The 26,716-nt window shown below is 38.4% G+C and overlaps 1 protein-coding gene across 1 annotated transcript; it reads left to right on the top strand.

Moving 5' to 3' along the window:
• The first annotated feature begins 1,116 nt into the window (after positions 1–1,116).
• LOC122560697 (protein-lysine 6-oxidase-like) lies at positions 1,117–25,197 on the top strand. The gene is made up of 7 exons (XM_043711633.1): positions 1,117–1,991; positions 2,154–2,262; positions 3,098–3,235; positions 11,602–11,758; positions 15,067–15,162; positions 15,245–15,360; positions 20,259–25,197. The coding sequence occupies exons 1-7, from the start codon at positions 1,247–1,249 to the stop codon at positions 20,263–20,265; spliced, it is 1,368 nt and encodes a 455-aa protein (XP_043567568.1). The 5' UTR covers positions 1,117–1,246; the 3' UTR covers positions 20,266–25,197.
• Positions 25,198–26,716: the final 1,519 nt, after the last annotated feature.

The raw sequence follows: 26,716 nt of genomic DNA, 5'->3' as shown, positions 1-26,716 counted from the left end.
TTCTGTAGAGAGCGGGCACTCCCTTCAAAAACATGTAAATTCTAAAAATGGGGAACATTTGGATAATTTCGTCACAGGCGCCCACGTCTGAAAACAGCAAATACCACCGAAAGGCAACAGATGTTTTTTTTCCAAACATAAGAATTTATGATCACAATTTATAGATCTGATTGATTTTCTTTCTTAATGGTTGTCTTGCAGTTATGCATAGCTCTGTGGAATTTGAGGAATTGAGGTGAATCAGCAATTACTTCAAACTGAGGTGTGCTAAAATTCATTTGGATGAGATCCGTCATGAATTCTCGAGATCAAAAACTACTATAGATCCAATCACTTTGAAAATCTGTTTGGGGCTGTATTTATAGGTATCAAGAATCTTTAAATACATGGAATTTTAAAAGTTTTGCATTGATTTATGTATTTGGAATCCACGATTAGATGAAATTAATAGAATCAAATAAATTCAAGCCTAAGGGGAGTTGTGCACAGAGAGACTAAACCTCGATCAGAACCCATCCCCACCGGCAAAACTGAGTAAAACGGGGTCTGCGTTAAAGTTAAGGTACATAAACCACAAGACGATCACATACTGTTTTCCGACTTTAATTTTCTCTGGCTGGGGTTCTGTTTTCTGATGGCAAAGTAACAGAACATGGCATATGCAGTGATCAAATCTCAGGCACAGCCGCCCTCAGGCACCCCTTTAACTCCCTCAAACCTCCGCGCCATGTGTTATTAAGTTTTGCCTGGATCGGCATGCTGTTCCTCCTGATGATCTAATTTTTTTTCTTGTGCATACTTTGGCACAACCCACCGGTTAGTTGGCGAGTCACAAAACGGATGGTTGTCTGGGGCCATGAAATTCCTTCGTGTCGGCTGGAGTGGAGGAAGGGAACGAGAGGAACTGTCAAACTGCACGTTCCTAGGCATTACGTGAACAAATAGCGAGTAGCCTGGGAGCAGGTTGTGTAACTTTGCGAATGTGCCAGCAACTTTAAAATCCCTTCCTCCTTCTCCACTCCAGACAGTACCAAGAAAATGTGAGGCACTCTATACAGCTGCAGCTTTTGGCAAGCCAGATTTTGAATACTCTGGTATCTTTTTTGTGTGTGTGCATATATATATATAATGTTTAAAGAATCACACTAACTTTTACATTTAAAATATATTTGATGGAAATATAGACTTCTTTTGACAAAAAAGAATCTTCTGGGAAGTTACAATTTTTCCTCGTTTGACTTAAAAGATGAATTATCAAACATTAATGTGTTTACTGAAACTTTTTGGTCTTTACTTGACTTGCCTGGTTGGAGAGATCGATGGACAGCAGCAGCAGCAGCAGCAAGAACAGGACAGCTCTGCGGGCGCTCTTTGGCGCCAACGGATTCAGTGGAGAAACAACGGACGCGTTTATAGTTTGTTGAGCCTGGGCTCCGAGTATCAGCCGCCCCAGGGCTCCAGCGGGAGCAACCGCCTCTTCTTACTGAGTGACAGTGACACCAACAGCACGGTGGGCAGCGGCAGAGACAGCAATGCCAGGAGGCCACCCACATCTTCCAGAGCACAGTCCTCGCAAAACACCTCCGGCGCCCGCGCAGTCCGACAACGCGGGGACTCGTCCTTATCCCGATCCCAGTCCCGCTTGTCCGGCGCCACTCACCCGTTGCGAGACTCAAACCGCGGCAATCCAAGACCATCCGGCCCCCGGAATCAGCCTGGGGCTCGATCCAGCGGAGTGCCCGGCCAAGGGGCTAGGGTCACTCCAGCTTCTACCGACCAGGATAGTATCAGGGAGACACCAGCATCTGGCCAAAACAGGTCAAGCCAGAGCCTTCCCGGGACTGCCAACGCGGATGTCATGGTCGGTGATGACCCTTACAATCCCTACAAGAGAACCGATGACAACCCCTACTACAATTACTACGACACATACGAGAGACCCAGAGTTCGCCCCCGCAGACCTGGGTACGGCACCAGATATTTCCAGCATGGTAAGCTGATGCACAAAACTACAACTGCTTTTCTTAGAGAGTAGAGCATCGAAGGTTTTGTTACTGAATAGAGGGGCAATTCATTGCTTGCAAATACACTTATAATCTGCATCGTGTTTGTTTCAATAAGGAACTAAATTAAATCCATGCTTTTTATTTTAGGTTTACCAGATTTAATCCCAGATCCATACTATATTCAAGTCTCAACATACGTTCAGAAGATGCACATGTACAACCTTAGATGTGCCGCAGAGGAAAATTGCTTGGCAAGGTACAGTCTGCATAATCAGAACCATGTGCCCCGGTTTTCTTGCATCACAGTTACATCCTCAAACCCTCTTCTCCCTTCGCGTCATTCCCCAGTGTGTAGCTTCTCACAGCCCGGCAATGCTTTCTGTTTTTAATTTCCCTGTCCGACCCCATCCAGAGTTCTTGTTAAAACAAAACTCGTAAACTTGCAGACATCATTTTATAATGGAACGGTCAATAAACAAGACTCCGACACAATAGGGATATTAGCAGGTGGATTTGTACAAACGATAACGCGGGGTGTGCTGTGGTTTGACGCAAATTCGGAGACAGAATTAATGAATCCAGAGTTAAGGGGTGAGGATTTAGAAAGTTTAAGGAAAACTGAAGACTGAGAGAACTCACAGCTGCGGTAGCTGCTGGGTTGGATGAGGTTCTGAATTGTAGCCGTTCTCATTCTGGGATGTGTTCTGTGCCCGTGTAGGGGACTACATTTTTAACAATCTTTTTATAAGTCACATTTTTCTCAAACAACCTAACTCATTTGGATATATTATTCTGACTTGTTCAAGTGATAATAATGAACACGTCAAGTTATTAAATGCGAATTGACTTGATTTTTAAAAATCCAGTTAATTGTCGAAGTGTAGCTCATAATTGTAAACTCATAGCGGTAACTGTAACCTCGCTAAAGCTTTGAAAACAACTGCCCGGTTTTCCAGGTGAGGCAGGGTTATTGATATAATTATACCCCGAAAATGTCACTCTTTGAACTCTCGTTGGAGATTTTTGGGAAGTAAGAAGTTTATGATTCACCGTGTGACGATGGCTCTCCCCTGTTCCACGTTTCCTTATAGCTCAGCCTACAGTTCGAGCATCAGGGACTATGATATGAGAGTGTTGCTAAGATTCCCACAGAGAGTGAAGAACCAAGGCACAGCAGATTTTTTACCGAGCCGACCTCGTTACTCATGGGAATGGCACAGTTGTCACCGGTAAGTGGAGACTGCAGATAATATGCGCTCCCTACCATGATCGCATTTCAACAGTTATGAAGATACATGCTTACATACCATTCAGGAGCAGAAGGAGGCCATTCAGCCCGTCAAAACCCTTACTCTGCTATTTGATAAGATGGTGACTGATCTCATTATGACCTCAAGTCCACATTCCTCCCTACCCTGACCTTTCACCTCCTTTCTTAACGATAATTCAGAGACCTCTGCCTTAAAAATGCGGAAGGACTGTGTTTCACCACCTCTCAGAGGAGTTCCAAAGACTCCCAATCCTCGAGTGGAAGTTTTTAAACAGCCACCCTTATTCGAGACTCACCCACAGTAGGAAACATCTTCTCCATGTCTACCCATCAGGAACCTTCATAACTTTATATTCTTCAATCAAGTTGCTCTCTTACTCCTCTAAACTCACTCGTCCAACCTTTCCTCATAAAACAACCTGCCCATTCCAGGTATTAATGGATAAGTTCATGAATAGGAAAGGTTTGGAGGGATATCGGCCAAGTGAGACTAGTTTAGTTTGGAACATGATCATCATGGACTGGTTGGACCAAAGGGTCTGTTTCCATGTTGTATGACTCTATGACTGTATAAACCTTCTCTAAACTGACTCCAATGCATTTATGTAATTACTTAAATAAGGTGATTAATACTGTGTACAGGATTTCAAATGCGATCTCATCAGTGTCCTGCATAAAGCATAACCTTCCAACTTTTGTATTCAGATGCTCCTTGTGATAAATTATAACACCCTATTAGCTTTCCTGATTACTTGCTGTACCTGCACACTAATCTTTAGGAATTCATGGGCGTGCAGATCAATTTGCATCCCTGAACATGATGTATGTTTTGTAGCAATGCCTTCTAAAGACATTAGATTAACTAAACAAAATAAAACAATACCATCCTCATACTTTCAGGCAATTTTCCCATCTCTCCCTTTTAGTCTTCCTTCATTTGCTGTGGTGCAGGTGTGCTATTCTCTACTTTTCTGATTCAACTGGATTCAAGTTTAAGAAGCATGATAGAGTCCTTGCTGGAATGGCATGATATAACTGGGAATCTCATTCTAAGATTTGAGTCAAGATTTCCACCTTAGATTCTAGTTGGTACTGATGGGTGCTGCATCTTTGTAGGTGTGGTCTTTTGTAATTTAAAGTCAAAGTCCTTATGATTGGATATGTATTCCAAAGAACATTATTTCAAAAATATTGACAAATGTTCATCTTTTTTAAGAACATATAAACAACAAAAAAGGTACAGGTGTGGGCCTTTGAGCTTGCTTCACTATGGAACGAGGTCATGGCTGCCCTTCTACCTCAACTCCACCTTCCTGCACTGTCCCTAAAACATTTAATTCTCCCAGTGTTCAAAAATCAATTCACCTCTTGCTTGAAACAAACTTAATTACTGAGTATCCACAGCTGTTTGGGGTACAAGCGCTCAAAGATTCATAATGATGACTGAAAATAAATTCTCATCTTGATGGCCATCTCCTGATTCTAAGGTTGTGACACCGAATTCTAGATTTCTTCATCAATGGAAACATTTTCTCCTCATGTACACTATCCAGTCCCTGAAAAATGTTTTGAATCCATTAGATCACCTCTCATTATTCCATATTTTGAGAAATATGGGCTTGGTCTACTCAATTTCTCCTCACAGGATAATCCCCTCATCCCAATAATCACCTGGATGAAAATTTGTTGCATTCCCTCAAGGGCAAGTATACTGTTTTTTAGGCAAGATGACCAAAACTGCTCAAATATTCCAGGTGTGGCCTCGCCAATGCTCTGTGTAATTGTAATAATACTTCTTTACTCTTATGCTCAAATCCCTTTGTAATGAAAACTAACATATCATTTGCCTTCCTAATTGCATGTTGTAACTGCATATTAACTTTCTAATTCATGTGTAGAACACTCAGGCCCTTTTGAATGCAAATGTTTCCAAGTCTTTTACATCTACAAAATAGTATTCTTGTTCATTTATTGTACCAAAGTGATAAATTTATACTTTGGTACTTTGTATCTGCAGAAATCTTGTCTACTTACTCAACCTGTCTGGATCCCTAAACAACTTCATTGCATCCATTTCATTATTTACTTTCCCAACTAACTTGGTATCATTAGAAAACATGGACAAACTACACCCAGTTCCCTCAAGTAATTTACATGGTTTGCAAATAGTGGATAAGCAAGGGCTGATCCTTGTAAAACACTACAATTTAGATCTCGCCGAACCAAAATTATTCCATTTATTCCGACAATCTGCTTTTTGTCAATTAGCATGTCCTCAATCCATCCTGATATATTACCCCCAATTCTATGGATCTTAATTTTGTGTGAAACTTGTACTGGGTACATTTTGAAAGTCTTAATATACTACATTCCCTGGTTTCTTCTTATCCATCTGACCGGTTACATTCTCAAAACACCAAAGGTTTTTAAATATTATTTCCCTTTCACAAATCCATGTTGATGGTTCTTGATCATGTTATGAGTTTCTAAGTTACAACCCTAATAACACACTCTGGCATTACTGCTAACGGTAGGTCAATTGGCCTATAATACCAACTTCTCTCTTTTTATTTCTCAATATCAGAGTTGCATTTGCTTCAAATCCTTTAAAGCCTTAGGAATTATATAGAATCTAAGGAATCTGGTAGCTCAAAACTAATGTATCCACAGTCTCTGCAGCTATCATTTTTAAAAATTCTAGGTTACAGATTGTCAAGTTCAGAGGATTTGTTCCTATTTATTCCCACTAGTTTCACCTGCAGTAAGTCTTTAATTACACTGATTTTTGTCTTTACTTTCCTAATTCTCCTTGCACCTTTGGTTTCCCATTATTTTGAAAATATTTATTGTGCTCTTTACTGTGAAGATAGACATAAAGTATCCTTCTAATACTTCACAGTAATGTTTGACATTTTCTTATTTTCCATTATAGTCTCAAATGGGTCCAAGATACACAGGCCATCTTTCCTTTTATTTGTTGTCCTAAAATGATATTGCAGTGCAGTGTGGGACTGACCTAAAATGCCCAGACCTGTGATATGACCACTGAGGAAAGGAAGAGGGGTATTACACCTCCTATTAATATGAATATATTTAATAATGTTTAACAGCATGAGGGTAATTTATCTGAATTTTCTTCTTGGATTCCAGTGGGTTACAGGTGGGATTAGATCAGAAGAGTTTGTTTTCTCTCATATGCATCTCGGAGATAGTGAGGACTGCAGATGCTGGAGAAGTCAGAGTTGATAAAGTGTGGCGCTGGTAAAAACACAGCAGGTTAGGCAGTATCTGAGGAGCAAGTGAGTTGGTATTTCAGGCTTAACCCTTCATCAGGTCCTGATGAAGGATCAAGTCCGAAACATTGACTCTCTTGCTCCTCGAATGCTGCTGGACCTGCTGTGCTTTTATCAGCGCCACACTTTATCGATTCATAAGCATTTCAACTCCTTTATGAGGTAGAGTTTGAAACATTGTCACTTATAATACACAGTGCTGAACACTGCAAGGAAAAGAGTGAATAGAAGCTTTTCAAAAATCATTGATTTAGTTCAGCATATTTTTAAGAACTTTCAGAATATGATTTCATGTATAAACTGTATGCTGCATTGGCAGCTTTTATTTTTCTTACATCCCCACTTCTAGACTCTCAAACTATCATTAGCTGTATTCCTCAATTTCAGCAGCATAGTTGCTGCTTGCCCCTCTGTCATTTTCATTTAGCCTTTCTTTCATGTTTTTAAATGTGGATGCGTATCTCTCTATATCTAATCTCTTTATTGCTCTATATACACAATGGGTGACTTGACTTGGCTCTGCTGTCACTGTTGAAGGACTGTGAGAATCTTGAGGGCAAAGTGCCTTTTCAGCTAGTTCCTCAGCCATTTCACAAAAGTACTGTGCATTGCACCTTGAATTATTGCATTTTGACATAGGAGCATTTGCTGCTTCAATTGTGTTAATGGGTGAATGCTATTAATTGGCTTTAGTTGTTCTTGATACATATGCATTTCAAAAACATGCTCTCTTGAGATTAAGGGATTGACAGTTTTTCTTAAAAGAAATAAGCAACAAGCTCATTTTTTACAAGAAGCAACAAAGATATTGATCAAAACATTGGTTACCTGGATTTTATTGGCTAGATGAATATCAGTCAAACGATAAATTGCTTAAGGTACTTAATAGGGTAAAAACTCAGAAATTTTGATAATTGGATAAGTGAAAAACTAAAAACAACATAGAAAACAATGGAAAATTAGACAATAATGATTAATTAATGTGTAGTCTCTCATTAGATTTGGTTGTGATTTGCATTTGTGCCCTAGCTATTCTAATATGCGGATTGATAAAATAATGAGGAATATCTTGTTTTTCCCGTATATTTCCTAAACATATAATCAAAATAAAATATTCCATGTGTCGGAATACTGGGAGGCTAAAACTTCAGTGATTAAAATCATGGCTTTTTGGATTGAGTAGTGTTGGCATCCATAATGGAAAAAAACATCAGCCATGCACAAAGATGAATCGGTTGATCTGGCAATGGTGACAAAGAGGGTATTAACATACTAGAGGTTTTAATATGTCAGCAGTTTACTCTGGCAAAGGTCAAAGCCAATCTGTTTAGAAAATAATCTGGGTAAACTTAAATTTTTGTTCCTATTCTGTCTTTCTAGCTTTATACAGTTATGAGCAAGCTAGATACTTATTTCAAGCCCTTTGACGCTCTTAAGTAAGGTGATTCTCCACCCAAATTTAAAATTATCTCTTTCGGCAATTATCTAGTATCCACCCTGCACTTGCCTATGAAAACTAACTTGAGATCAAGAAATCACTTCATGGCATCATGGTGGTGTTGGTGTTCCAATTTCCACACTACTGTGTCATCTAAACTAATCTATTATAAAGAATTAAACTTGAAACTTTAATTCTAATTATTTGCAGTAATACATGGACAGAAGATTTTAATTCTGAAACATTGATAGCTGAAATAAATAGTCCGGGACTGATTTGTCTGACAATGTCCCTGAAAATGTTTCACTTCCCAGATGCAAGTATATAAAATAAAATCAGATTCTTACCACACTTCTCATCTTTAACAACAAATCAATAAAGTTAAAGAATGTACAAAGAAACTGGCGTTGGGAGGGCAGTATGAAAGAACATTTAAGTGAAGACTCTTGTAGCACTGTTGGGGTGTCTCTGCTTCTGGGGCAGAAGGCCTGAGTTCAAATCTCATTTGCCCTAGATATGAGTGAACATGTCTGAGCAGAGTGATTAAAAATATCTAAAACAAATAATCCTGTTTGACATTTCAATCTCTTAATACTGATTACACCATTTTGGTGCTTCCAGCCTGGAAGTACCAACATTCTTGGCTAGGTTTACAGCTGCAGGTCTTTTGGCACTTGTATTGGTAATGTGGGGTTAGCACTACGATAGTACTTAATGCAATGTTCAGAAGCAGTGTTTTTTGTCTCCACTGATTCTTCCTTTTATAGGAGATGGCAGAAGTTACACCTCTGGTGCTAGAATTTCAAACACTTTCTATAACAGATCAGCAGCCACTTAATTTTGATACAATCGGAAGCAATTTAGCTTTTCTTAAATAGGGCATTGAGTTGTTAAGAAACTCGGAAGAATAGGTTTCCTGAATGTCCTAAAGCAATAATGGGAATATGGTTGAGGAGAAAGATTATTGCAGAGGGGATTAAAATGGAGAAGACTTGAGTTAACAGCAAATTCAGGGCTTAGGTAGGAAAGGATCTGGGAAAATGTTTGGATGACCTCTATGTAATGGATGCTACTTAACAGAGATGAATGATGCTTGAGAGAACTTGGCAAAATTAAGCCAAATCTGGTGATATATGGTTAATTCTGATGTCATGCTGAGAACATACAGCCAGATTGCACATAGCAATTTCTCATAAACAGATATATGATAATAGTTAGATAATTTATTTATTTTTGTTGCATCAATTAGGGGATAAATATTTTTCAAATTTTCATGGTAACCTCCTTGGGATCTCTTACATTAACTTGAGATGCAGACAAGGTCACTTTAGCGTCTCAACCAAAATATGGTATCCCTGAAAATACATCACTCCTTCAGAACTGCACTGAAGTATTATCAATCTTCAATTTTCTGCCCTTGTTCCATGGTTGGACTTGAAGCCACAGCTTTCTGACTCAAATGGAAGTCTGAATAAGAGCAACAAAGATGACAGGGAATGACTGACAAACCAATCACCAGTTACCATGACATTATGGCACATGGAAAAGCAAAGGCCAGAAAATTGGGAGAAAGAGTTTGCAGCACACGTTTAATTTCTCATTTGTGAAATAGGTTTCTAAGGTACTAGTTGTAGATTTTGGGGAATCTTGTTATTATGACAAATAGTGCCCGGATCTTTGAACTTCTGGAACATTGGAAATGAGATGTATCAGGGATCCAAAGACCCAATGTACTTACTTTCATAGAAATTGCTCAAATGTTTGAACTCCTGATGGGTAAATACCCTGCTCTCTTGGACCCCCATAGAAGTGCCTGACTATGAACTAGTGTTTGAGATTTCAGCAATTGTGATGTACTTAGCTGGATAGTTAACCAGAAACATTGGAAACAGTGGTCCTCGTCTAACTGCTGGGTAACTACACAATTGACTGCCCATACCACCACTGCCATCATTGCATACATTGAACCCATCAACTACCTGTTTTGACTATGCTAAGCCCCAATCCCCTCCTGATTTGACCTGAATACCACCCCCACCATACGCAAATGCCAACCTGGATACCGTATTATCATCAGACTATGAGTTGACTATCCTCACCACCCAATGACCCCTCTCAATCTGACCTGACCAGCCAGTAAAGTGACTACCTCCCTTACATGAGTACCCTTTCATGATCAAACTATTGCTCTTCCTCAATCTGACTCCTCAACCTGACTACTTCTCCAGACAAACTTGCCATTCTAACACTGCCAACTCATGCATCTATTAGCCTACCCACCTACAGCCTTGCCCAGCTTATCCACTTACCTTACCCACCTGCCCATTTATCCTCTCAATCACATTATTCCAATGCTCACACTAGACATTTAAACTAAGCATACAAAAGCGACTATTGTAAAAAGGAACAATGTTTTCTGCAATCATTTTCTTTGTAGGTCTTTGTGTGACTTTGTACACGAAACATTATTTTCTGGCTGTTACATACCAGATAAGTGTGCAGATCTCTGTCTGATCTGTAGTAAACATAGAGGTTCCAAAGCTAGTTGGAAGCTTTGGCACAAACAGAGCTTTGATTTCGATAACATTGCTCAAAAATAAAGTGACACCCCATTTCTAGTTATTATCATATTGTGGGAGCTTGCTGTGCCCAATTTGCTGTTGCATTTCCTATTTTATGGCAGAATCCTCCTTTCAAAAGTACTTCATTTTGGAAACCAATTTGGAACATCTCAAAAAGCTCAATATATATGCAAGTCTGTCTTTCATGAAAATAATATTGTTGAAGAAAAATCTCCCGTTCGTATGAAAGTGCAACTATTCAATATTATAACTAAATTGCTACATAACTTTAGTTAAAAATATTCATAACCCATTACCAAATAGTTCAGTTGGCAAACTATTTAGTCAAAGCTAATAATGACATTTTCTTTCACAACTTAATTTGACTTGCCCTTGCAGCCCTACTTGCCAGATCACCTTTGCAATCTGCAATCTCCTTCACAGGAGGCTCCCAAGCACTGAGGATGTCACCTAGACAGGGGACGAAATGTCTGCAACACAAATTCCCAGCTCGGCGAACAGAACCACAACAATGAGCACCTGAGCTACAAATCTTCTCACAGACTCTGCTGTATGATTCATTATTCCTGTTCTGCTTTATGTTAATCTGCTTTTTATCTATTTCTTTATATAGGCTTGGAATTCAATGTACAGTAATTACAAAGGGAAAACTGTAACTACAGCTTTGCTTTTTGTCGACTGATTGGCTAGCGTGCACAGAAACAGATACCAATTTTAAAGCCTCCAAATTAACCCACTCAACAATCCAGCCAGGTAGAATTTCCAGAATATTAGATCATGTATATAAGGCTCTCTCTCTCTCTCTCCATGGTGGAACATACCATGTACCAAATCAAGAAGGTTTCGGCACAAGTTGACCGAGCAGAAATTTAGGTATTCCCAAATATATGCCCAAGTATAGTTGGAGTTTAACTAGTTAACATCTACAGCCTGAGAGTACTGAGATTCCAATAATGTTATTTGTTATTTGTATTTAAGCACAGTAGTACTGCAGTTTTTTTTTTAATCATAGGCACTACCACAGCATGGATGAATTCAGCCATTATGATCTCTTGGATGCCACCACACATAGAAAAGTTGCTGAAGGACACAAAGCCAGTTTTTGTCTGGAGGACACCTCTTGTGATTATGGGTATTACAGAAGATACGCTTGTACAGCACATTCACAGGTATGTGAAAAATCAATAATATTATGCAGTTACCAATCAAAGTTGACTAATAAATAGCTTTAACGTATATCAGTTGTGGCACAAATGGTAGCATACTCACCTAAATTAGAAAGCTGTGGGATTAAGTCCCATTCTATATTTGAGCACAAAATTCAAGACTGGTAGTCCAGTCAAACAGATTGGAAAGTATTGTACCATCAGAGGTATTGTATTTCAGATTTATTGTATTTTAAACAAGGGTCTGTCTCACTCCTCAGGTGGGTGTTTTGAAAAGGAAGAAAAAATATCCCCTGTGTCCTAGCCAATCAATCAACAAGACAAAGATTGTTTGGTCATTATCACAGTGCTGTTAGCAGAAGCATGCTGTGCACAAATTAGCTGCTGGGTTTCCTACACTAACACATCAATGTACTTAATTTGGCTTAAAGCCCTTTGGGGAGGTCGTGTGGTGATGAAAGACTCCAAAGGAATTAAAATAATTTTTTTTATAAATGCAAAAAATGCTACCAAGTTGATATGGAAATGTCAATTTGGGACTCCAAAGGATTGATCTCGAGACTGCTATTGTTTCTATTTACAACAAAATTTAATATCCTACTAATGTATAAAAAAATCACAACAGGTAGAGTGGGAAAAGGATTTGCAAGGAATCCAGGAAATGGGCATTTTACAATTGCTGATCTTCTGCTTTTCTTCTTTTTCCATGGGATGTGGACCTCACTCCTCATGGACTTGAAACATTAACTCTGTCTTTCTCCAGATGATGCCAGACCTGCTGAATTCTTCCAGTACTTTGTTTTTATTTCCGATCTCTAGCATCTGCAAGATTTTACTTTTGTTGAAGTACAGCAGATTTCCTTCCCTAAGATACATTAGTGAACCGGATGGTCTCTTACAATAATCTATGTAGTTGCATGGCACAATTACTAAGACAAGCTTTCAATTCGTTAATCAGCATGGGCCTTGGGATTCCTACTCCACTGACAGTACTACTGTTCTGCTGTCTCATATATTATATGTGTATTTCAGTATATTACTCAGAGCTTAGCTTTTCTCAAAGCCAATTTTAGATTCTCTACAGTGTAGAAACAGGCCCTTTGGCCCAACAAGTCCACACCAACCCCCCGAAGAGCAACCCATCCACAGCCACCCCCCCTCTAACTAATGCACCTAACACTATGGGCACTTTAGCATGACCAATTCACCTGATCTGCACATCTTTAGATTGTGGGGGGAACCCAGAGCACCCAGAGGAAACTCACGCAGACACGGGGAGAACATGCAAACTCCACACAGACAGTCACCTGAAGCTGGAATCGAACCCAGATCCCTGGTACTGTGAGGCTGCAATGCTAACCACTGAGCCCCCGTGCCACCCCCATTATTTTAATAAATGATATTGCAATTTTCAATTTTAACAATGATTCTTTATGTGTTTTCTTTGCATATAATTTATATATTGAACAAGAGAATCAGGTCAAAATGGTTAAGGAAATTTAATTTTGCAATATGTTTGGAATTCCTAGAATCAGCTTGACAGAGATATCATGTTCTTTGGATAAACAGAAAAAGGTCTCCAACACGTCTGAAATGTGGACTAGAATTGCTGTGATGGGGTTACAAAGCTTTTACATTGTAGGTTTTTATAGCAGTGACTTGCTTGATTGACATTTACCATTAATTTTATAATATAATAAGGCTTCCTATAATTCACGCGGGGTTACAATTTAAAAACAATTAGTTAGCGAACGATTACTTGGTCAGATTCATTCCTTCTGAATTACTTTTATCTGGACTAAGAATGTAGATGAATATTATTCTAACATTTATATTTGCAGCTACTCAGCAATGGATGGGGAAGATCCATGCAAGTCAGTGATAGCAAAATTGCTTCAATTATTTGCAGATGACTTACAGAATTTCTTCAACTTCAGTATGGCTGTAAGGAGCCTGGCTTGATATACAGCTGAGTTCAGTACATGGCATATTGAACATCAGCAACTTACTTCCAAAAACTAACTCTAGTGGTAGAAGCAGAGAACCACATTTGCTTGTTATTTTGCTGCTAACTCAGGCGTTGGTTTTGATCTAATATTTTCTGAATCCATTGTATGGGATCATTGTTATTCATTTGAGAGTCTTCCAATGAATGTGACATGTTGTCATGATTGAAACAAAAAGCTTATGGAGCATAATATTCAGTAGAGTTAAGTTAATGTTATATACATAAGGAGGTATAAAAATAGAAAAATACTTACATGAATTTCCTTTGAAGAATATTGAATTACAAAATGGTGCTCAATTCTCTTTTCTAGTCTTTTGTGGTCGAGCACTTTTAAAAGATCACTGGAAAACACATTGTACAGAAATATTGGATTAAAATTTATTAGACAGTCCAAATTTTTAAACTTTTACTCTCAGGTACAAAACAGTTTTAATATATAGTGACTCATTCTATCATGCTTGCACTTGTGTCAATCACTTTTAGTCAAATTCGTCAGCCAAATAAAAAGTCAAGTGCCTGAACATGTATTGGTTATTTTCCTGGACTAGTACACAGGTTATAAATGCAAATTCTGTCAAAATTGTATTAACTGCTATATAAAATAGTCAGGAAAACTTCCTGATTTTCTTTAAACAAGCCAACTAGTTCACTAATGTCTTTCAGGCACCAGCCACTCTATTTAGCTTGACACAAGTGAATTTTGCTTGTAGCACAAGTCATTTTAATGCCTTCAGGACAATTAGGGATAGGCAGTAAAACATCTCAAGCATATAGAAAAACTTCACTGTTCCAAAGCATCCCTGAAGGATAGCTGACAATGTAAGACTTCTCCAAAAGGTTGGATTAAAAATGGAGAAATTTGTGGTTTATGGTTTTGAAAAAAAATGTTCACAGCACAGGTGGGCAACACGGTGGCACAGTGGTTAGCACTGCTGCCTCACAGCGCCAGAGACCCGGGTTCAATTCCCGCCTCAGGCGACTGACTGTGTGGAGTTTGCACGTTCTCCCCGTGTCTGCGTGGGTTTCCTCCGGGTGCTCTGGTTTCCTCCCACAGTCCAAAGATGTGCAGGTCAGATGAATTGACCATGCTAAATTGCCTGTAGTGTTAGGTAAGGGGTAAATGTAGGGATATGGGTGGGTTGTGCTTCGGCGGGTCGGTGTGGACTTGTTGGACCGAAAGGGCCTGTTTCCACACTGTAATCTAATCTAATCAAGCCTCTTCACATGAATGAAATTTGAAGCATATTTCTTAATATCTTTATACTAAAATATATATTTTTCTAAAATTTACTTTGATTTGCAGGGATTGAGTCCAGGGTGTTATGATACTTACAATGCTGACATTGACTGCCAATGGATCGATATTACAGATGTTAAGGCAGGAAACTACATACTAAAAGTAAGTGATACTAAACAGTCATCCCTGAAGAAGAATAACATTATTGGAATTGTCACTGATGTCTTTTTTCCTCATTCTGTAGGTTTCAGTAAATCCAAGCTATTTGGTGCCAGAATCAGACTACGCTAACAATGTTGTTCGTTGTGACCTTCGTTATACAGGCCATCATGCTTACACCTCGGGCTGTAGAATCGCACAGTAAGTGCTTGAGGCATTATAGAAAACCTAGGGGTCACTTCTGATCCAAACCAATTCGGTGAAAATAAATCAATTCTTTGTAGATGGATTTGATCAACTTTTCAGTCTCACAGTTCCATCCATAGATCAGTTCACGTTTCCCCTTTTTTTTTTCCTTTCTTTCCTATATCTAGAAGTGCTCTTTCATACTACTGAATGTTTTCTCCCCACCATGAATCACCCGTGATTGTTTTTATTTATTAATCACCAGCCGTAAATCATCTGTTTTGTCCTTTTTAAAAAATTGAACCTATTTTTCTAGGTCAGGACTTGAGCCTAGTTCTCTTGGGCCAGGGTTAGGGACACTACCACTCCACTACAAGAAGGCCCTGATATTTTGTCTTTATATCCACACAGTCAATTAATCCCAACAGCTACATATTAATGCTAGGCAATTTCCTAATTTGTCATCAAAACAAACATCTTTGCATAAAAATATCCAAACTAGTGTAAAATAAACTGTGACATATTGCAATTTTAGAAGAAAGATATACAGAGATATACAGAGGACATGGGCAAGGAGTATTTCGATCGGTTAATCGAATTCTGGATAATCAGATGCCGGATAACATAGTTTAGCCAAGCATCAGGATCTTGCGATCTTGCCGGATAATCTGGTATTCGGATAATCGAATTCCGGATAATTCAGGTTCTCCTGTAACATTAAAGGAAAACACTAATCCTAAATCCACTGCAATTATATCAGTACTCAATATTCTTCAAAAGCAAAACAGTTTTTAAAATCAATTTCCATGTAAGAAACAAATAAAGTATGAAAGACTAGTAAAATAGATTTTAATACTTCACAAAAATTCTGAAGTTATCATTGTATGCTTTATTATAATTAATCATCTAAGAATTCACATGAGATTACATTATTAGATAAATATGTATTTGGCATTAGATCAGATTACATATATGTCTTTGTGTAGACTTAATAGCTGAGGCATTACAATATGTTTTACTAGAAACATGTCATGCTTTCCCTTAAAACAGCCTAAAACACACACAATATATGTCACTGATTTGGCTATCTGATCATTATTGTGCCACTTATATGTCTGGAATTAAATTAATGTGAATAGAATAAATGCTTTAGTACTATATTTAATGAGTGAGAAAGACTACCACTGAAATCCTAAGATTGAAAACAATTAAAAACACTAGTATTCTGTTCCCAAAGATGACATTAATCTAACATTAATGAATCTTGATTAATTAGAGTCATAGAGATGTGCAACACGGAAACAGACCCTTCGGTCCATGCCAATCTAGTCCCACCTACCAGCACCTGGTCCATGTCCTCCAAACTCTTCCTATTCATATACCCACCCAGATGCCTTTGAAATATTGTAATTGTACCAGCTTCCACCACTTCCTCTGGCATCCCATTCCACACGCACACCATCCTCTGCGTGAAAAAGTTGCCCCTTAGGTCTCTTTTATATCTTTCCCCTCTCACCGGAAACTTATGCTCTCTAGTTCTGGACTCCCCCCTGGGAAAATACTTTGTCTATTTATCCTAAGCACCATTTTAAAAAATCTTAACGGGACTTGTGCATAACTGGCCAGACCCAGCATTTATTGCACATCCCTCATTGCCCAGAGGGCAGTTAAGAGTCAACCACATTGCTATGCGTCTGAAATCATAGATCAGATAAGGATGGCAGGACATTCGTGAACCACATGGGCTTTTGCAAGAATCAACAGTATAACTCATTCTTCCATTTCAATCAGCTCTGCACCTGATTTTTTTCTGTGTTATGTTCATAGCTCTATTGACTTTTGTAAAACTTACTCATCACAAATGACATTTTGATCACATGAGGCAAACTAAGTCGAATTCATTACTGTTAGAAACATTCCAGATTACTGTTCCCATTCAGCAGTCATTGTGTATGCCCTTTTTTGAAAAGCCTCTATAACTGCATGCAATTCCTCCTGTCTGCTCTTTCCTTCTTCTAGTGCTAGCTTTCCTTATGACTGAGTTCGCTTTTTGACTTTTTTTCTATCATAACTCCAGTTTTGGATTGGAGCTCTGGTATGGTAAGGACCATGATTGTGAAATATTCCTAACAAATGCCGCAATGTTCATTTTGCTCCACCCAGATATATCAACAGTTAGAAATGTAAACGTTGTACACTCATGTGTCTCTGTGATCCTCCATCATAAATACCTCCACTGTAATCCTTAGGGTATTGATAAGATACATACACTCAGCACTAAAGCTCATTTGGACCAGTTAGTTGTTGCAAAACGAAATACAAAGAATTTTTGGAAATGGCTTACCAATATCTCGACTCTCTGGTGTTAATAATTTAAAAATTACCTTAAAGATTTGCATCTCTTAATTTATCTTTATTAAATACCAATATCTATCTATCTTCTGGCTGACATGACCTCCTTTTTGAACGCTTTCCTTGCTTCTCACATCTCTACATAAAAGGATACTTTTCGCTTTGCATGCATACTTTCTGAAGTTATGGAAGCAGTTTTCAATTCTCAAATTATACATCACTTTGAAAGTTCTAGCCCAATCCATGTTGTCATTGTTAGTTGTAAAGAATATCTAATATAATCATCAACTTGTGCAGAAGCAGAATACCATTTGTGTGCTACATTATTCTGTTAGTTTTGTTTCTGATACAGTGCCAGATCTTTGTTACGATCACCTATTACTTTCATTGTAAATAATTAAAACATGCATTTATTTTAGAAACAGGAGTAGTCCATTCAGTCAGTTCCATCATTCAATGAGATCATGGCTGATCTGTCACTTAACTCCATATCCCTGCCATTGGCCTAAGTTCCTTAAATAGCTTTCCATAACAAAAATTTATCTATCCCAGATTTACAAATGACAACTCATGTAGCTGTGGCCAGCTTCTTAACTGAATCAATTGGGTTCTTTTGACAATTTTTCCCACAGATAGAATTTTACATTTCCCTGTTGGTAGGTTTTCAGGTGGAGGTGGATATCTGTAAAACTCTTCCCACCCATCCTGATCTTTCTGCACTGGGTTGACAGCACTAGGCCACTTGGCATATCTTCATGCATGCTAATTAAAGCTGTTAACTGGCCAATCTATTAAGTGACCAATCTGTTCTGACTTAAGGGCTATTTCCTTTATGATCTCAAATGATCAGGCTGGTGGGAGAAGTTCAGCAATGGAGGGGTGTGTGTTCTGAAAGTGACCTCCTCAAGCCTTAAATAAGAATGGGGGGGGGGGGGGGTGCTCCATTTACAGCCCATCATCATTAGCACCCCCCCTCCTCCAACATGGTCTGACCTTGACATACATCCCCTCCCAACCTGGCTTCCCATGAACATCCTCACTCTCTTCTACCAAACCCTCGCCCTGCTAACTGAGAGCCCCGCACTTACCCAGTTCTAGACTCCAGGATTTAGACTTTGGGAACTTCTCATAGTCTCAATCCTGTCCACTGCAGCTTCTAGTACTGTTGGACCTTATGAACTGTCACCTGGTCAGATTGGCTAGCAAGTCTCTGAGATAGTATTTCCTCCAGAATCTCCATGAGCATTTAACAGCTATGGGGCAGCCATTATTGCTATTGATGTATTCTCCACTAGATCTTTGAGTCCCAGGCTTGGAAGATTAGATTACATTAGATTACTTTACAGTGTGGAAACAGGCCCTTCGGCCCAACAAGTCCACACCGACCCGCCGAAGCACAAACCACCCAGACCCCTACATTTCCCCCTTACCTAACATTACGGACAATTTAGCATGGCCAATTCACCTGACCAGCACATCTTTGGACTGTGGGAGGAAACCGGAGCACCCGGAGGAAACCCACGCAGACACGGGGAGAATGTGCAAACTCCACACAGTCAGTCACCTGAGGCAGGAATTGAACCTGGGTCTCTGGAGCTGTGAGGCAGCAGTGCTAACCACTGTGCCACCGTGCCGCCCACAAAGCTGTGTCATTTGAAAAAATTCATAGTTTCATAGAATTGTTACAGTACAGATAGATGCTATTCGGCCCATTGAGTCTACATTGACCCTCCAAACTGCATCCCATCCCATGGGATTAGCCTGCATTTAGCATGGCTAATCCACCAACCTGCACACCTTTGGATTGTGGAAGGAAACCGGAGCACCCGATGGAAACCCACGCGGGCGAACATGCAGACTCCAAACAGTTACCCAAGACTGGAATCAAACCCAGGTCCCTGGCGCTGTACTAACCACTGTGCCACTCCTGGCTCACATTTCAAAGTGTGAAAATAATTCAATTGGTACCTTAGGAATTGAATTTCTTTTATAAAATGCTTCATAGTGATTATAATAGAAGTGATTTGTGTATTGCATTCAAAATACTAGATAAAAGTTTACAGTAACATATCTGATTTTGGAAGTGACTATTTTATGAAATATAGCACTATCCTCCAGTTAGAAATGCTCTGAATAGCAGAAAGCATCTTCATTTCTTTCCCTTTTTATACAGCTTCTGGTGGCTGTACTTCTTATTGAGTTACTATAATGGGATAGTCTGAGCAACTTTGTTTTCTCTTTAACTGTTATTGCTATGCTATAAGCTAGTTAAGGGCCTGTAAGCGGCATGGAATCTTTGAAATCATCAGATGCAAGAAATTAAAATGAGATTGATGGAAGAGCATTCAAACCATTGAAGCTAATCCCTTTAATACCTAAAATATTCCATTTTAATGCACAAAACGTAAAAACATTTCTTCTCTGCGTATCAAATTATTCCAAGAAATTATGGCTCTTTAAATTAATGTATTTTAATATTAACAGCTTCACATCTTCTTCAGGCTTCATTGTAAGTAATGTGTTTGGTTAAGAGCAAAATTGACCTGAACTTCTCTTTTCAGATACTAACTTCATAAAGAAGACGATGTGTTTAAGAATGGATTGAATCGGTAAAATTGACAAGTCACAAACAAGTCAAGTCAAGCTTCAGGCTACTTGGCACCATTTCAATTTAAACAGCCCCAAACAGGTATTATTTGCAGGAGATGCTGAAATCTATGAGAACAATTTTTTTTAAAACCCGTAACACTGTGACTGGGACCTCTGGAAACAATCTTTACTATTACAAATTTTGACATTTTAACTCATTCACTACACATTGCCATTGTGATGTCACTTGTTACAGTTAGCATCCATTTTGCATAGATGCATTCTCCCAGGACCAAGGATTGCAATGGGAATAATGCCAAATGGTATCTTATTGCTGAATGAGTTAATAAACGTTTGGTGTGATTAGACTATGTATAACCTGTTGTGATAGACATTTTAGAATAAATAAGCGCATGACTATTCTAGGTCATCCATCCCAAAATTATTTAATATCATAGCAACTGGATTACCACCATGACAGAATATCATAGGACAGGGCATATGTCATAAAAAAATGGATGAGTTAGAAAAAGACATGTGGTTATGCACAATACTGTGTTTACATTTAACAGTGATCCAATTACATTCCACTGTTTCATTCCAAACAATGAATCCTTTGTTTGTTGCAGGATGATTGCCTTATTAACATGCACATATAACTGAGTACGTTATAATTACAGCTAAAACATGAGAATTGTTTCTGTCTGTTGTTGTGCATTGATGCACCAAAAAGATGTAGAAAATTAAGTTGCTACTGCAATGCATTCAAGATCTTTCAGAGTCCCGTTAATATATGTTTTATGTACTATTTGACCCCAAATCATCATTGGGGTTAATTCAATTGGTTAAGGGCTTATGTGCCTTTTTGTAAATTTGAGCCTGACCTCTTCATCAGAAGTTCCTCAATGAGTGGTTAAAATTTATTCCTGTGGAATAAATGTTAAAGGCATTTCATCTTTTTTGTTCTACAATAAAAGCTGAGCAGAATTACAAATACAGTAACTAAAATCTAACTGTCTTTGTATAAAACGATGTAAATATGAACAAGAGAGCTAAAGAATGAAGGAGCTTATGAATTCACATTTCCGTTTCTGAACATGATGCTCAACTGATGGTTTATTTCTATAACTACAGTATCTCAGATTTTTTTTTACTGTGGATGAAAATGGTTCCAAATCTTAACAGTTATTTAAAGTACAACGTTTAAAAATTAGTACTGAAAATGAAATGTAAATTTTGAATTTAAGTTGATGTAAATTTTCATGTTTACATTTACTGCAATTTTTGCTCATGCAAAATTTTGACGGCTCCAGAAATAAATTCAACTTATTTATCCTTATGGATAACTTCTGAAAATTAAGGTTGCTAGCAAATATAAAAGATGAAGACTTAAATACAATTAAATTATATTTGGAGAAAAGTAAAACTGGATTTAAATATCAATTCAACCACTAAAGACAAGACCTTATATGTGGAACAAATCAAAGCAAAAATAGCTTCAGGTCTCTGGAATTAATTTGTAAAGGCCCTTTTGGGATTCCTGGTCAGCTTCATGAATACTTCAGGTTGGAATTAGTGGCAATTATACAAATAAATGTGAAGAAAAACACCATCAGCAAAATAATATAAAGTCTGATGACTTGCTGTCACAATTTTGTAAATCACCAGCATCTCAGAAAACAGGGCAGATATGGACTGAAGGTTATCTTTCATTCATATCTATCAAGTACAGAGATAGTTAGTAGAACATGTACAACAATACAGGCTACTTATACAAATTGATGACTTCAATGCAAATAGGGGAAGATACAAGGCACACTTGGGAAGGGAGGGGTATGTGGTTGGGACTCATTTAATGAGGTGGAAGGGTAATAAATATGGTCCCTGCCATTTCCTGAGTCCACCAAGTTGAATTGTTTGGCAGCAAGGCCCACCATGGACAGCCTTTCCACCATACCGCTAGCTGAGTCTCTTAATTAGGGAGCAACAAAAGCAAAACTGTGCAGGGTTGCTTGTAGGCTGCTGGGGGCCCCTGCAGAACCCCCTCACTGGCAATCTCCTCCCACCATCATTCATTTCAGATCTAGGGTTCAGCACTTTGTTGGGTGGGTGTCATGCCACTGGCAGCAGCTGCCACCTCCATTATGGTCCTGCTGTCGCAATAGAATTGCCAGCAGCTCTTGGCAAGCCCTATGATTCTTGATAGCAGGAGGACCCACTGTTGTCCAGTCAGCTGCCTGAGCAGAACAAGGTGACACGCAATCCCAGAAATAGACAATTAGGAATCTCTCTGGCATGCGATCAGAGAGCCAAAATCTCGATCATCTTCATACGTTTCCACCAAAAGAATGGTGTATATTTACGAGTCTGAGCAACTATCACTCAATAGACTGAATGCAAGTTCTGCAAAAATAGGTTGCATAAATTGTCTGGTTTATGTATAGCAGAAATACATCCTGCATATGTTAATTTTAGCCTAGCAGATCTCTGCTAAAGGCATAGAAAAATTGAGTACCCAAAAAATGTATAAATTTAATTAGTGCTGATAAAAGTGATTTATAAAATGATCAATTTTCTAATTTTAAAAACTTTCATTTGCATGTGCCACCTAAATTATTAAGTAACCCCTCCTTTTTAAGTAATGTGTAAATGTTGCACAGTTGCTAAGCTGAAACTTGTATGACTGAAACGTTGACATTGGTAATCCAAATTAACGCATTTACATGACTGGTAGGTGATGTTTGTTTTCTTTCCTGTATTTATTCCATATTATGAATTGAAACAATCAGCACTGTAAGGCCTATAGCTAGAAAGTGTATAGAATTACCAATACTGGAGTTCAAAACGAGAAGGACAAAAGTCAATTTAAGTTTAATTACTGTTTTGGTCACATAGGAGACCATAGGTCTTTCATTGTATACCAGCTCTTTGAAAATGGTATTAAGTTAGCCCACTCTCCTGCTCTTACCCCACAATCTTGCACGTTTTCCTTTCCAAGTACAGTATATGTAGAATTTCCTTAACTGCTCTTGAACCTGCCTCTGTTATTGTTTCAAGCTATATATTCTAGTTTATAACAAGCTGCTTTTTTTTTTAAAAAAGCACTTTTGCCTCCCCGCTGATTTTTTCCACTAATTATTTTAATTTTTGTCCTTTGACTATCTACTGTCCTGTCAGTGAAATGGGTGCTTTTCCTTATTTACTCTATCAAAACTCCTAATTTCTATCAGCTTTATTAACCATTCTCCAAGGAGAGTAATCATTGTTGTTGTCTTTCCATAAAACTGAAGTCTTTCATTCTTTGTATTATCTAGTAAATCTTTGCTGCACTCTCCCCACGGATTTGGGATCACTCCCAAGATGTAATGCATGTTATACTCCAGCTATAGGGCTTAACTCGTAATTTGTAAAGGTTCAGCGTATTGACTTGCTTTTCAAGATGAAACCTCTATTTATAAAAGCAAGAACCTCTCACTCTGGAAAACATTAGGATAAATTATAACCGACTGCTCTCCACCTCCACCCCCATTCTGCCATTAAAATGGCTGTGCAAAGACATACACTCCATTCCCTCAGCTTTTTCTAGGAGGCCTAAATCTGATCCAAGAGTTGTCTCAGCTCCCCTTTCTGAGATTTACCTCCTGCCTCTAAAGTATTACCAAGTTACTTTAGCTTGACCTACCTTAGCTGCATATCAGTGGGCAGATGACAGGAAGGATATAAGTAAGATCCAGCCGTAAAAATCAGCTGAGGCTTCCCACAGAGTCTCACAGATAATAAAGTGAATTTTAACTTCCTGCCTATGTCTGTTTCATGAAAGTCTATATTTTCAAAGACTTTTAAATCATGGAGAAGATGATCAATCTTTCAACTGGCCAAAGAAATTTCTGCACAGCCAGTAAATAATTTAATTCCTGACAGTTTAATATTATTAGTTGGAAAGGCAATATGAATATTTACAGTACTCTAAGCATCATTTTGTCTGCCCAAGTTAAATAGTCTATTCCAGTCAATCATCATTACTATTTCATCAGAATCAACAATGCACAGTTGGCAAGCAATAGTACCACAATTACCTGCTTAACCTGAAAAATAATCAAGTTATCAATTTCACACTGTCCTTTAATGATATGGTCTAGATGTATTTTTCCAGATACAATGGTGTCAAAGAGATTGGACAGAAAGCCAGTGTTTGAAAAAACACCACAATATGGAAGAATATAATTTCCCTACATTGGCATGCTGTAGTGGATAAAGATACCATAGTTGCTTATTCTGGTGATCCTTGCTAATAACTGAAGTGCAACATCATTCTGGAAGATAACATTGCTTCTGCAGGGCTGACCAAGTATATGTAAAAAAACAAAATAGCTCTATTTATTGGCCCTTTGGGGAAATGTTTCATGATAAGAAGCTCTAGCATGAATGCATAATTTTATGACAGTCAAGATTAATGGTAAAGGCTGTGGGCTATAATTGAATAAAAGAACAACTTCCATTGTAATGGGTTTTATTCTCAAAGATTTTCGACAATAAACATCTTAGTACAAAAGATGCTATTTCAATTTGGAACTTAGTTACAAAGAAAAACTTGGTTCATACAAAATGCAAAGAAAATGCTATTGCTGGAAATATGCTCAGTGATAAGTTAAAAAAATGAAATGCCACTAAGTTTACAAGCCTGTTTTGGTGCTTAACACCATATGTATCTGCTTTATGATGAATTTCATAATTTTTAGCTGCAGGTAATTTTTATCTCTAGAAATATTGTATCTATACTTGAAGCTTATAGTTACTGTAATAATTTGTAGATGATAGATATGTAATGGTTATTGCAGATTTATAATCCAGAGTTATTTGCCTATATCAGATTGTGAGACTTTAACTTGAATAAAAATGTTTTCAACTAGTGATACTGCTTCTTGGCTTTACTTAGAAAAATGTAATTCACCCTTATATGTACACATATATTCATATAAAATTAGAAAAGTGATTGAATTAGAGATCTTTGTAAACTAGGGTCTACCATTCATCTCAGGTTCCACAGTGATGATAACAGTAGGCATTCAGTAACGATGATTTGTTCACCACTGCCAAAAATAATAGCCCATGGTCACAATTGTATATTTTTGATACAGGTAGCTCACATGCCACCATCCAAACCGATTGGACAAAAGTCAGCGGTGTGCTGACAGACTCACAACAAACTTGCCCTGCAGCTATGATGTGCTGGAGATGGTCTATATTAGTGCAAAGGGGACTTGCACCAATTACTACGTCGGACATCCTTCCCACTCGAGCTCTCAACTGTTCCAACATCCCCAGAACTCAGTGGGCACTATTAGCATTGCAGGTGGGCCTGTGAAAAGGTGTGAGATACCTGGATTCCAGTTGGTGGGAGGGGAGGGGCTTTCAATGGGTGATGCTTTGCCGCTTTACTTTAAAAACCACACTCGTAATATGTTTGTGTCAGAACAAAGGAGGGAATTGTCCCCTAGGGTGTTTTCTCATTGGGCAAACATTATGCCACCAAATGGAAGACCAAATACTGCCTTTTTTTTTAAACAAAAGATTGGACATGAATGACCCTTGCATCTTTTGAACAGTCTACCACAAGAACTTTAACTAGGTTTCACTCACCTCTGAATACCTACTAGATCAAGTACAAGGAATTAATCACAAATTACTAATATTTGGCATTCTGAAATCTTGCCCAGCCAAAATTTGTTACAAGGATGATCTAACTCACTTTCTTCTATATAAAAATTACTGTAGTGGACCACATATATCAATGAATGTGCTTTATTTTACTAACTGAAAAGCACTAAAGCTTTTTTAATTGTTAAGATCATTACATGTGCACGTGTGTGCATTTATCAAGCATTGTAGGGCATCCAATGCAGCTAATTTTATCTGCAGCCATTTTGACTGTTTTTAGTCTTTGAGCCCAGATAAAAGAGGTCAGAAGTGTTTGATACATTTTGCAATTGTCATTATAATGTGCCAGTGGCTTTTTCAGCTCATATCATTTCCAAAGTTCTGTGATGATGGACTAGTGATGAATTCAGGCGAAAGTGGGTACTGCAGATGCTGGAGATTAGAGTCAAGATTGGAGTGGTGCTGGAAAGCACAGCAAGTCGGGCAGCTTCTGCGGAGCAGGAAAGTCAATGTTTCGGCCAAACGCCCTTAATCAGGAATGAGGCTGGGAGTCTCGGGGGTGGGGCTGAGGTTGGAAGGTAGCTGAGAGTGCAATAGGTGGATGGAGGTAGGGTGAAGGTGATAGGTCGGAAGGAACATTGACAGATGGGACAGGTCATGTGGACGGTCCTGAGCTGGAAGTTGGAACTGGGGTAAGGTGATGGAGACGGACGGACGGTGGGGGGGGGAGGGGAATGAGGAAGCTGGTGAAGTCCACATTGATGCAATGGAG

This window comes from Chiloscyllium plagiosum, chromosome 2 (assembly GCF_004010195.1).
Source record: "Chiloscyllium plagiosum isolate BGI_BamShark_2017 chromosome 2, ASM401019v2, whole genome shotgun sequence".
NCBI classification, from domain to species: domain Eukaryota; kingdom Metazoa; phylum Chordata; class Chondrichthyes; order Orectolobiformes; family Hemiscylliidae; genus Chiloscyllium; species Chiloscyllium plagiosum.
The sequence above is the reverse complement of the archived record's forward strand: the minus strand, read 5'-3'. Positions and strand labels throughout refer to the sequence as shown.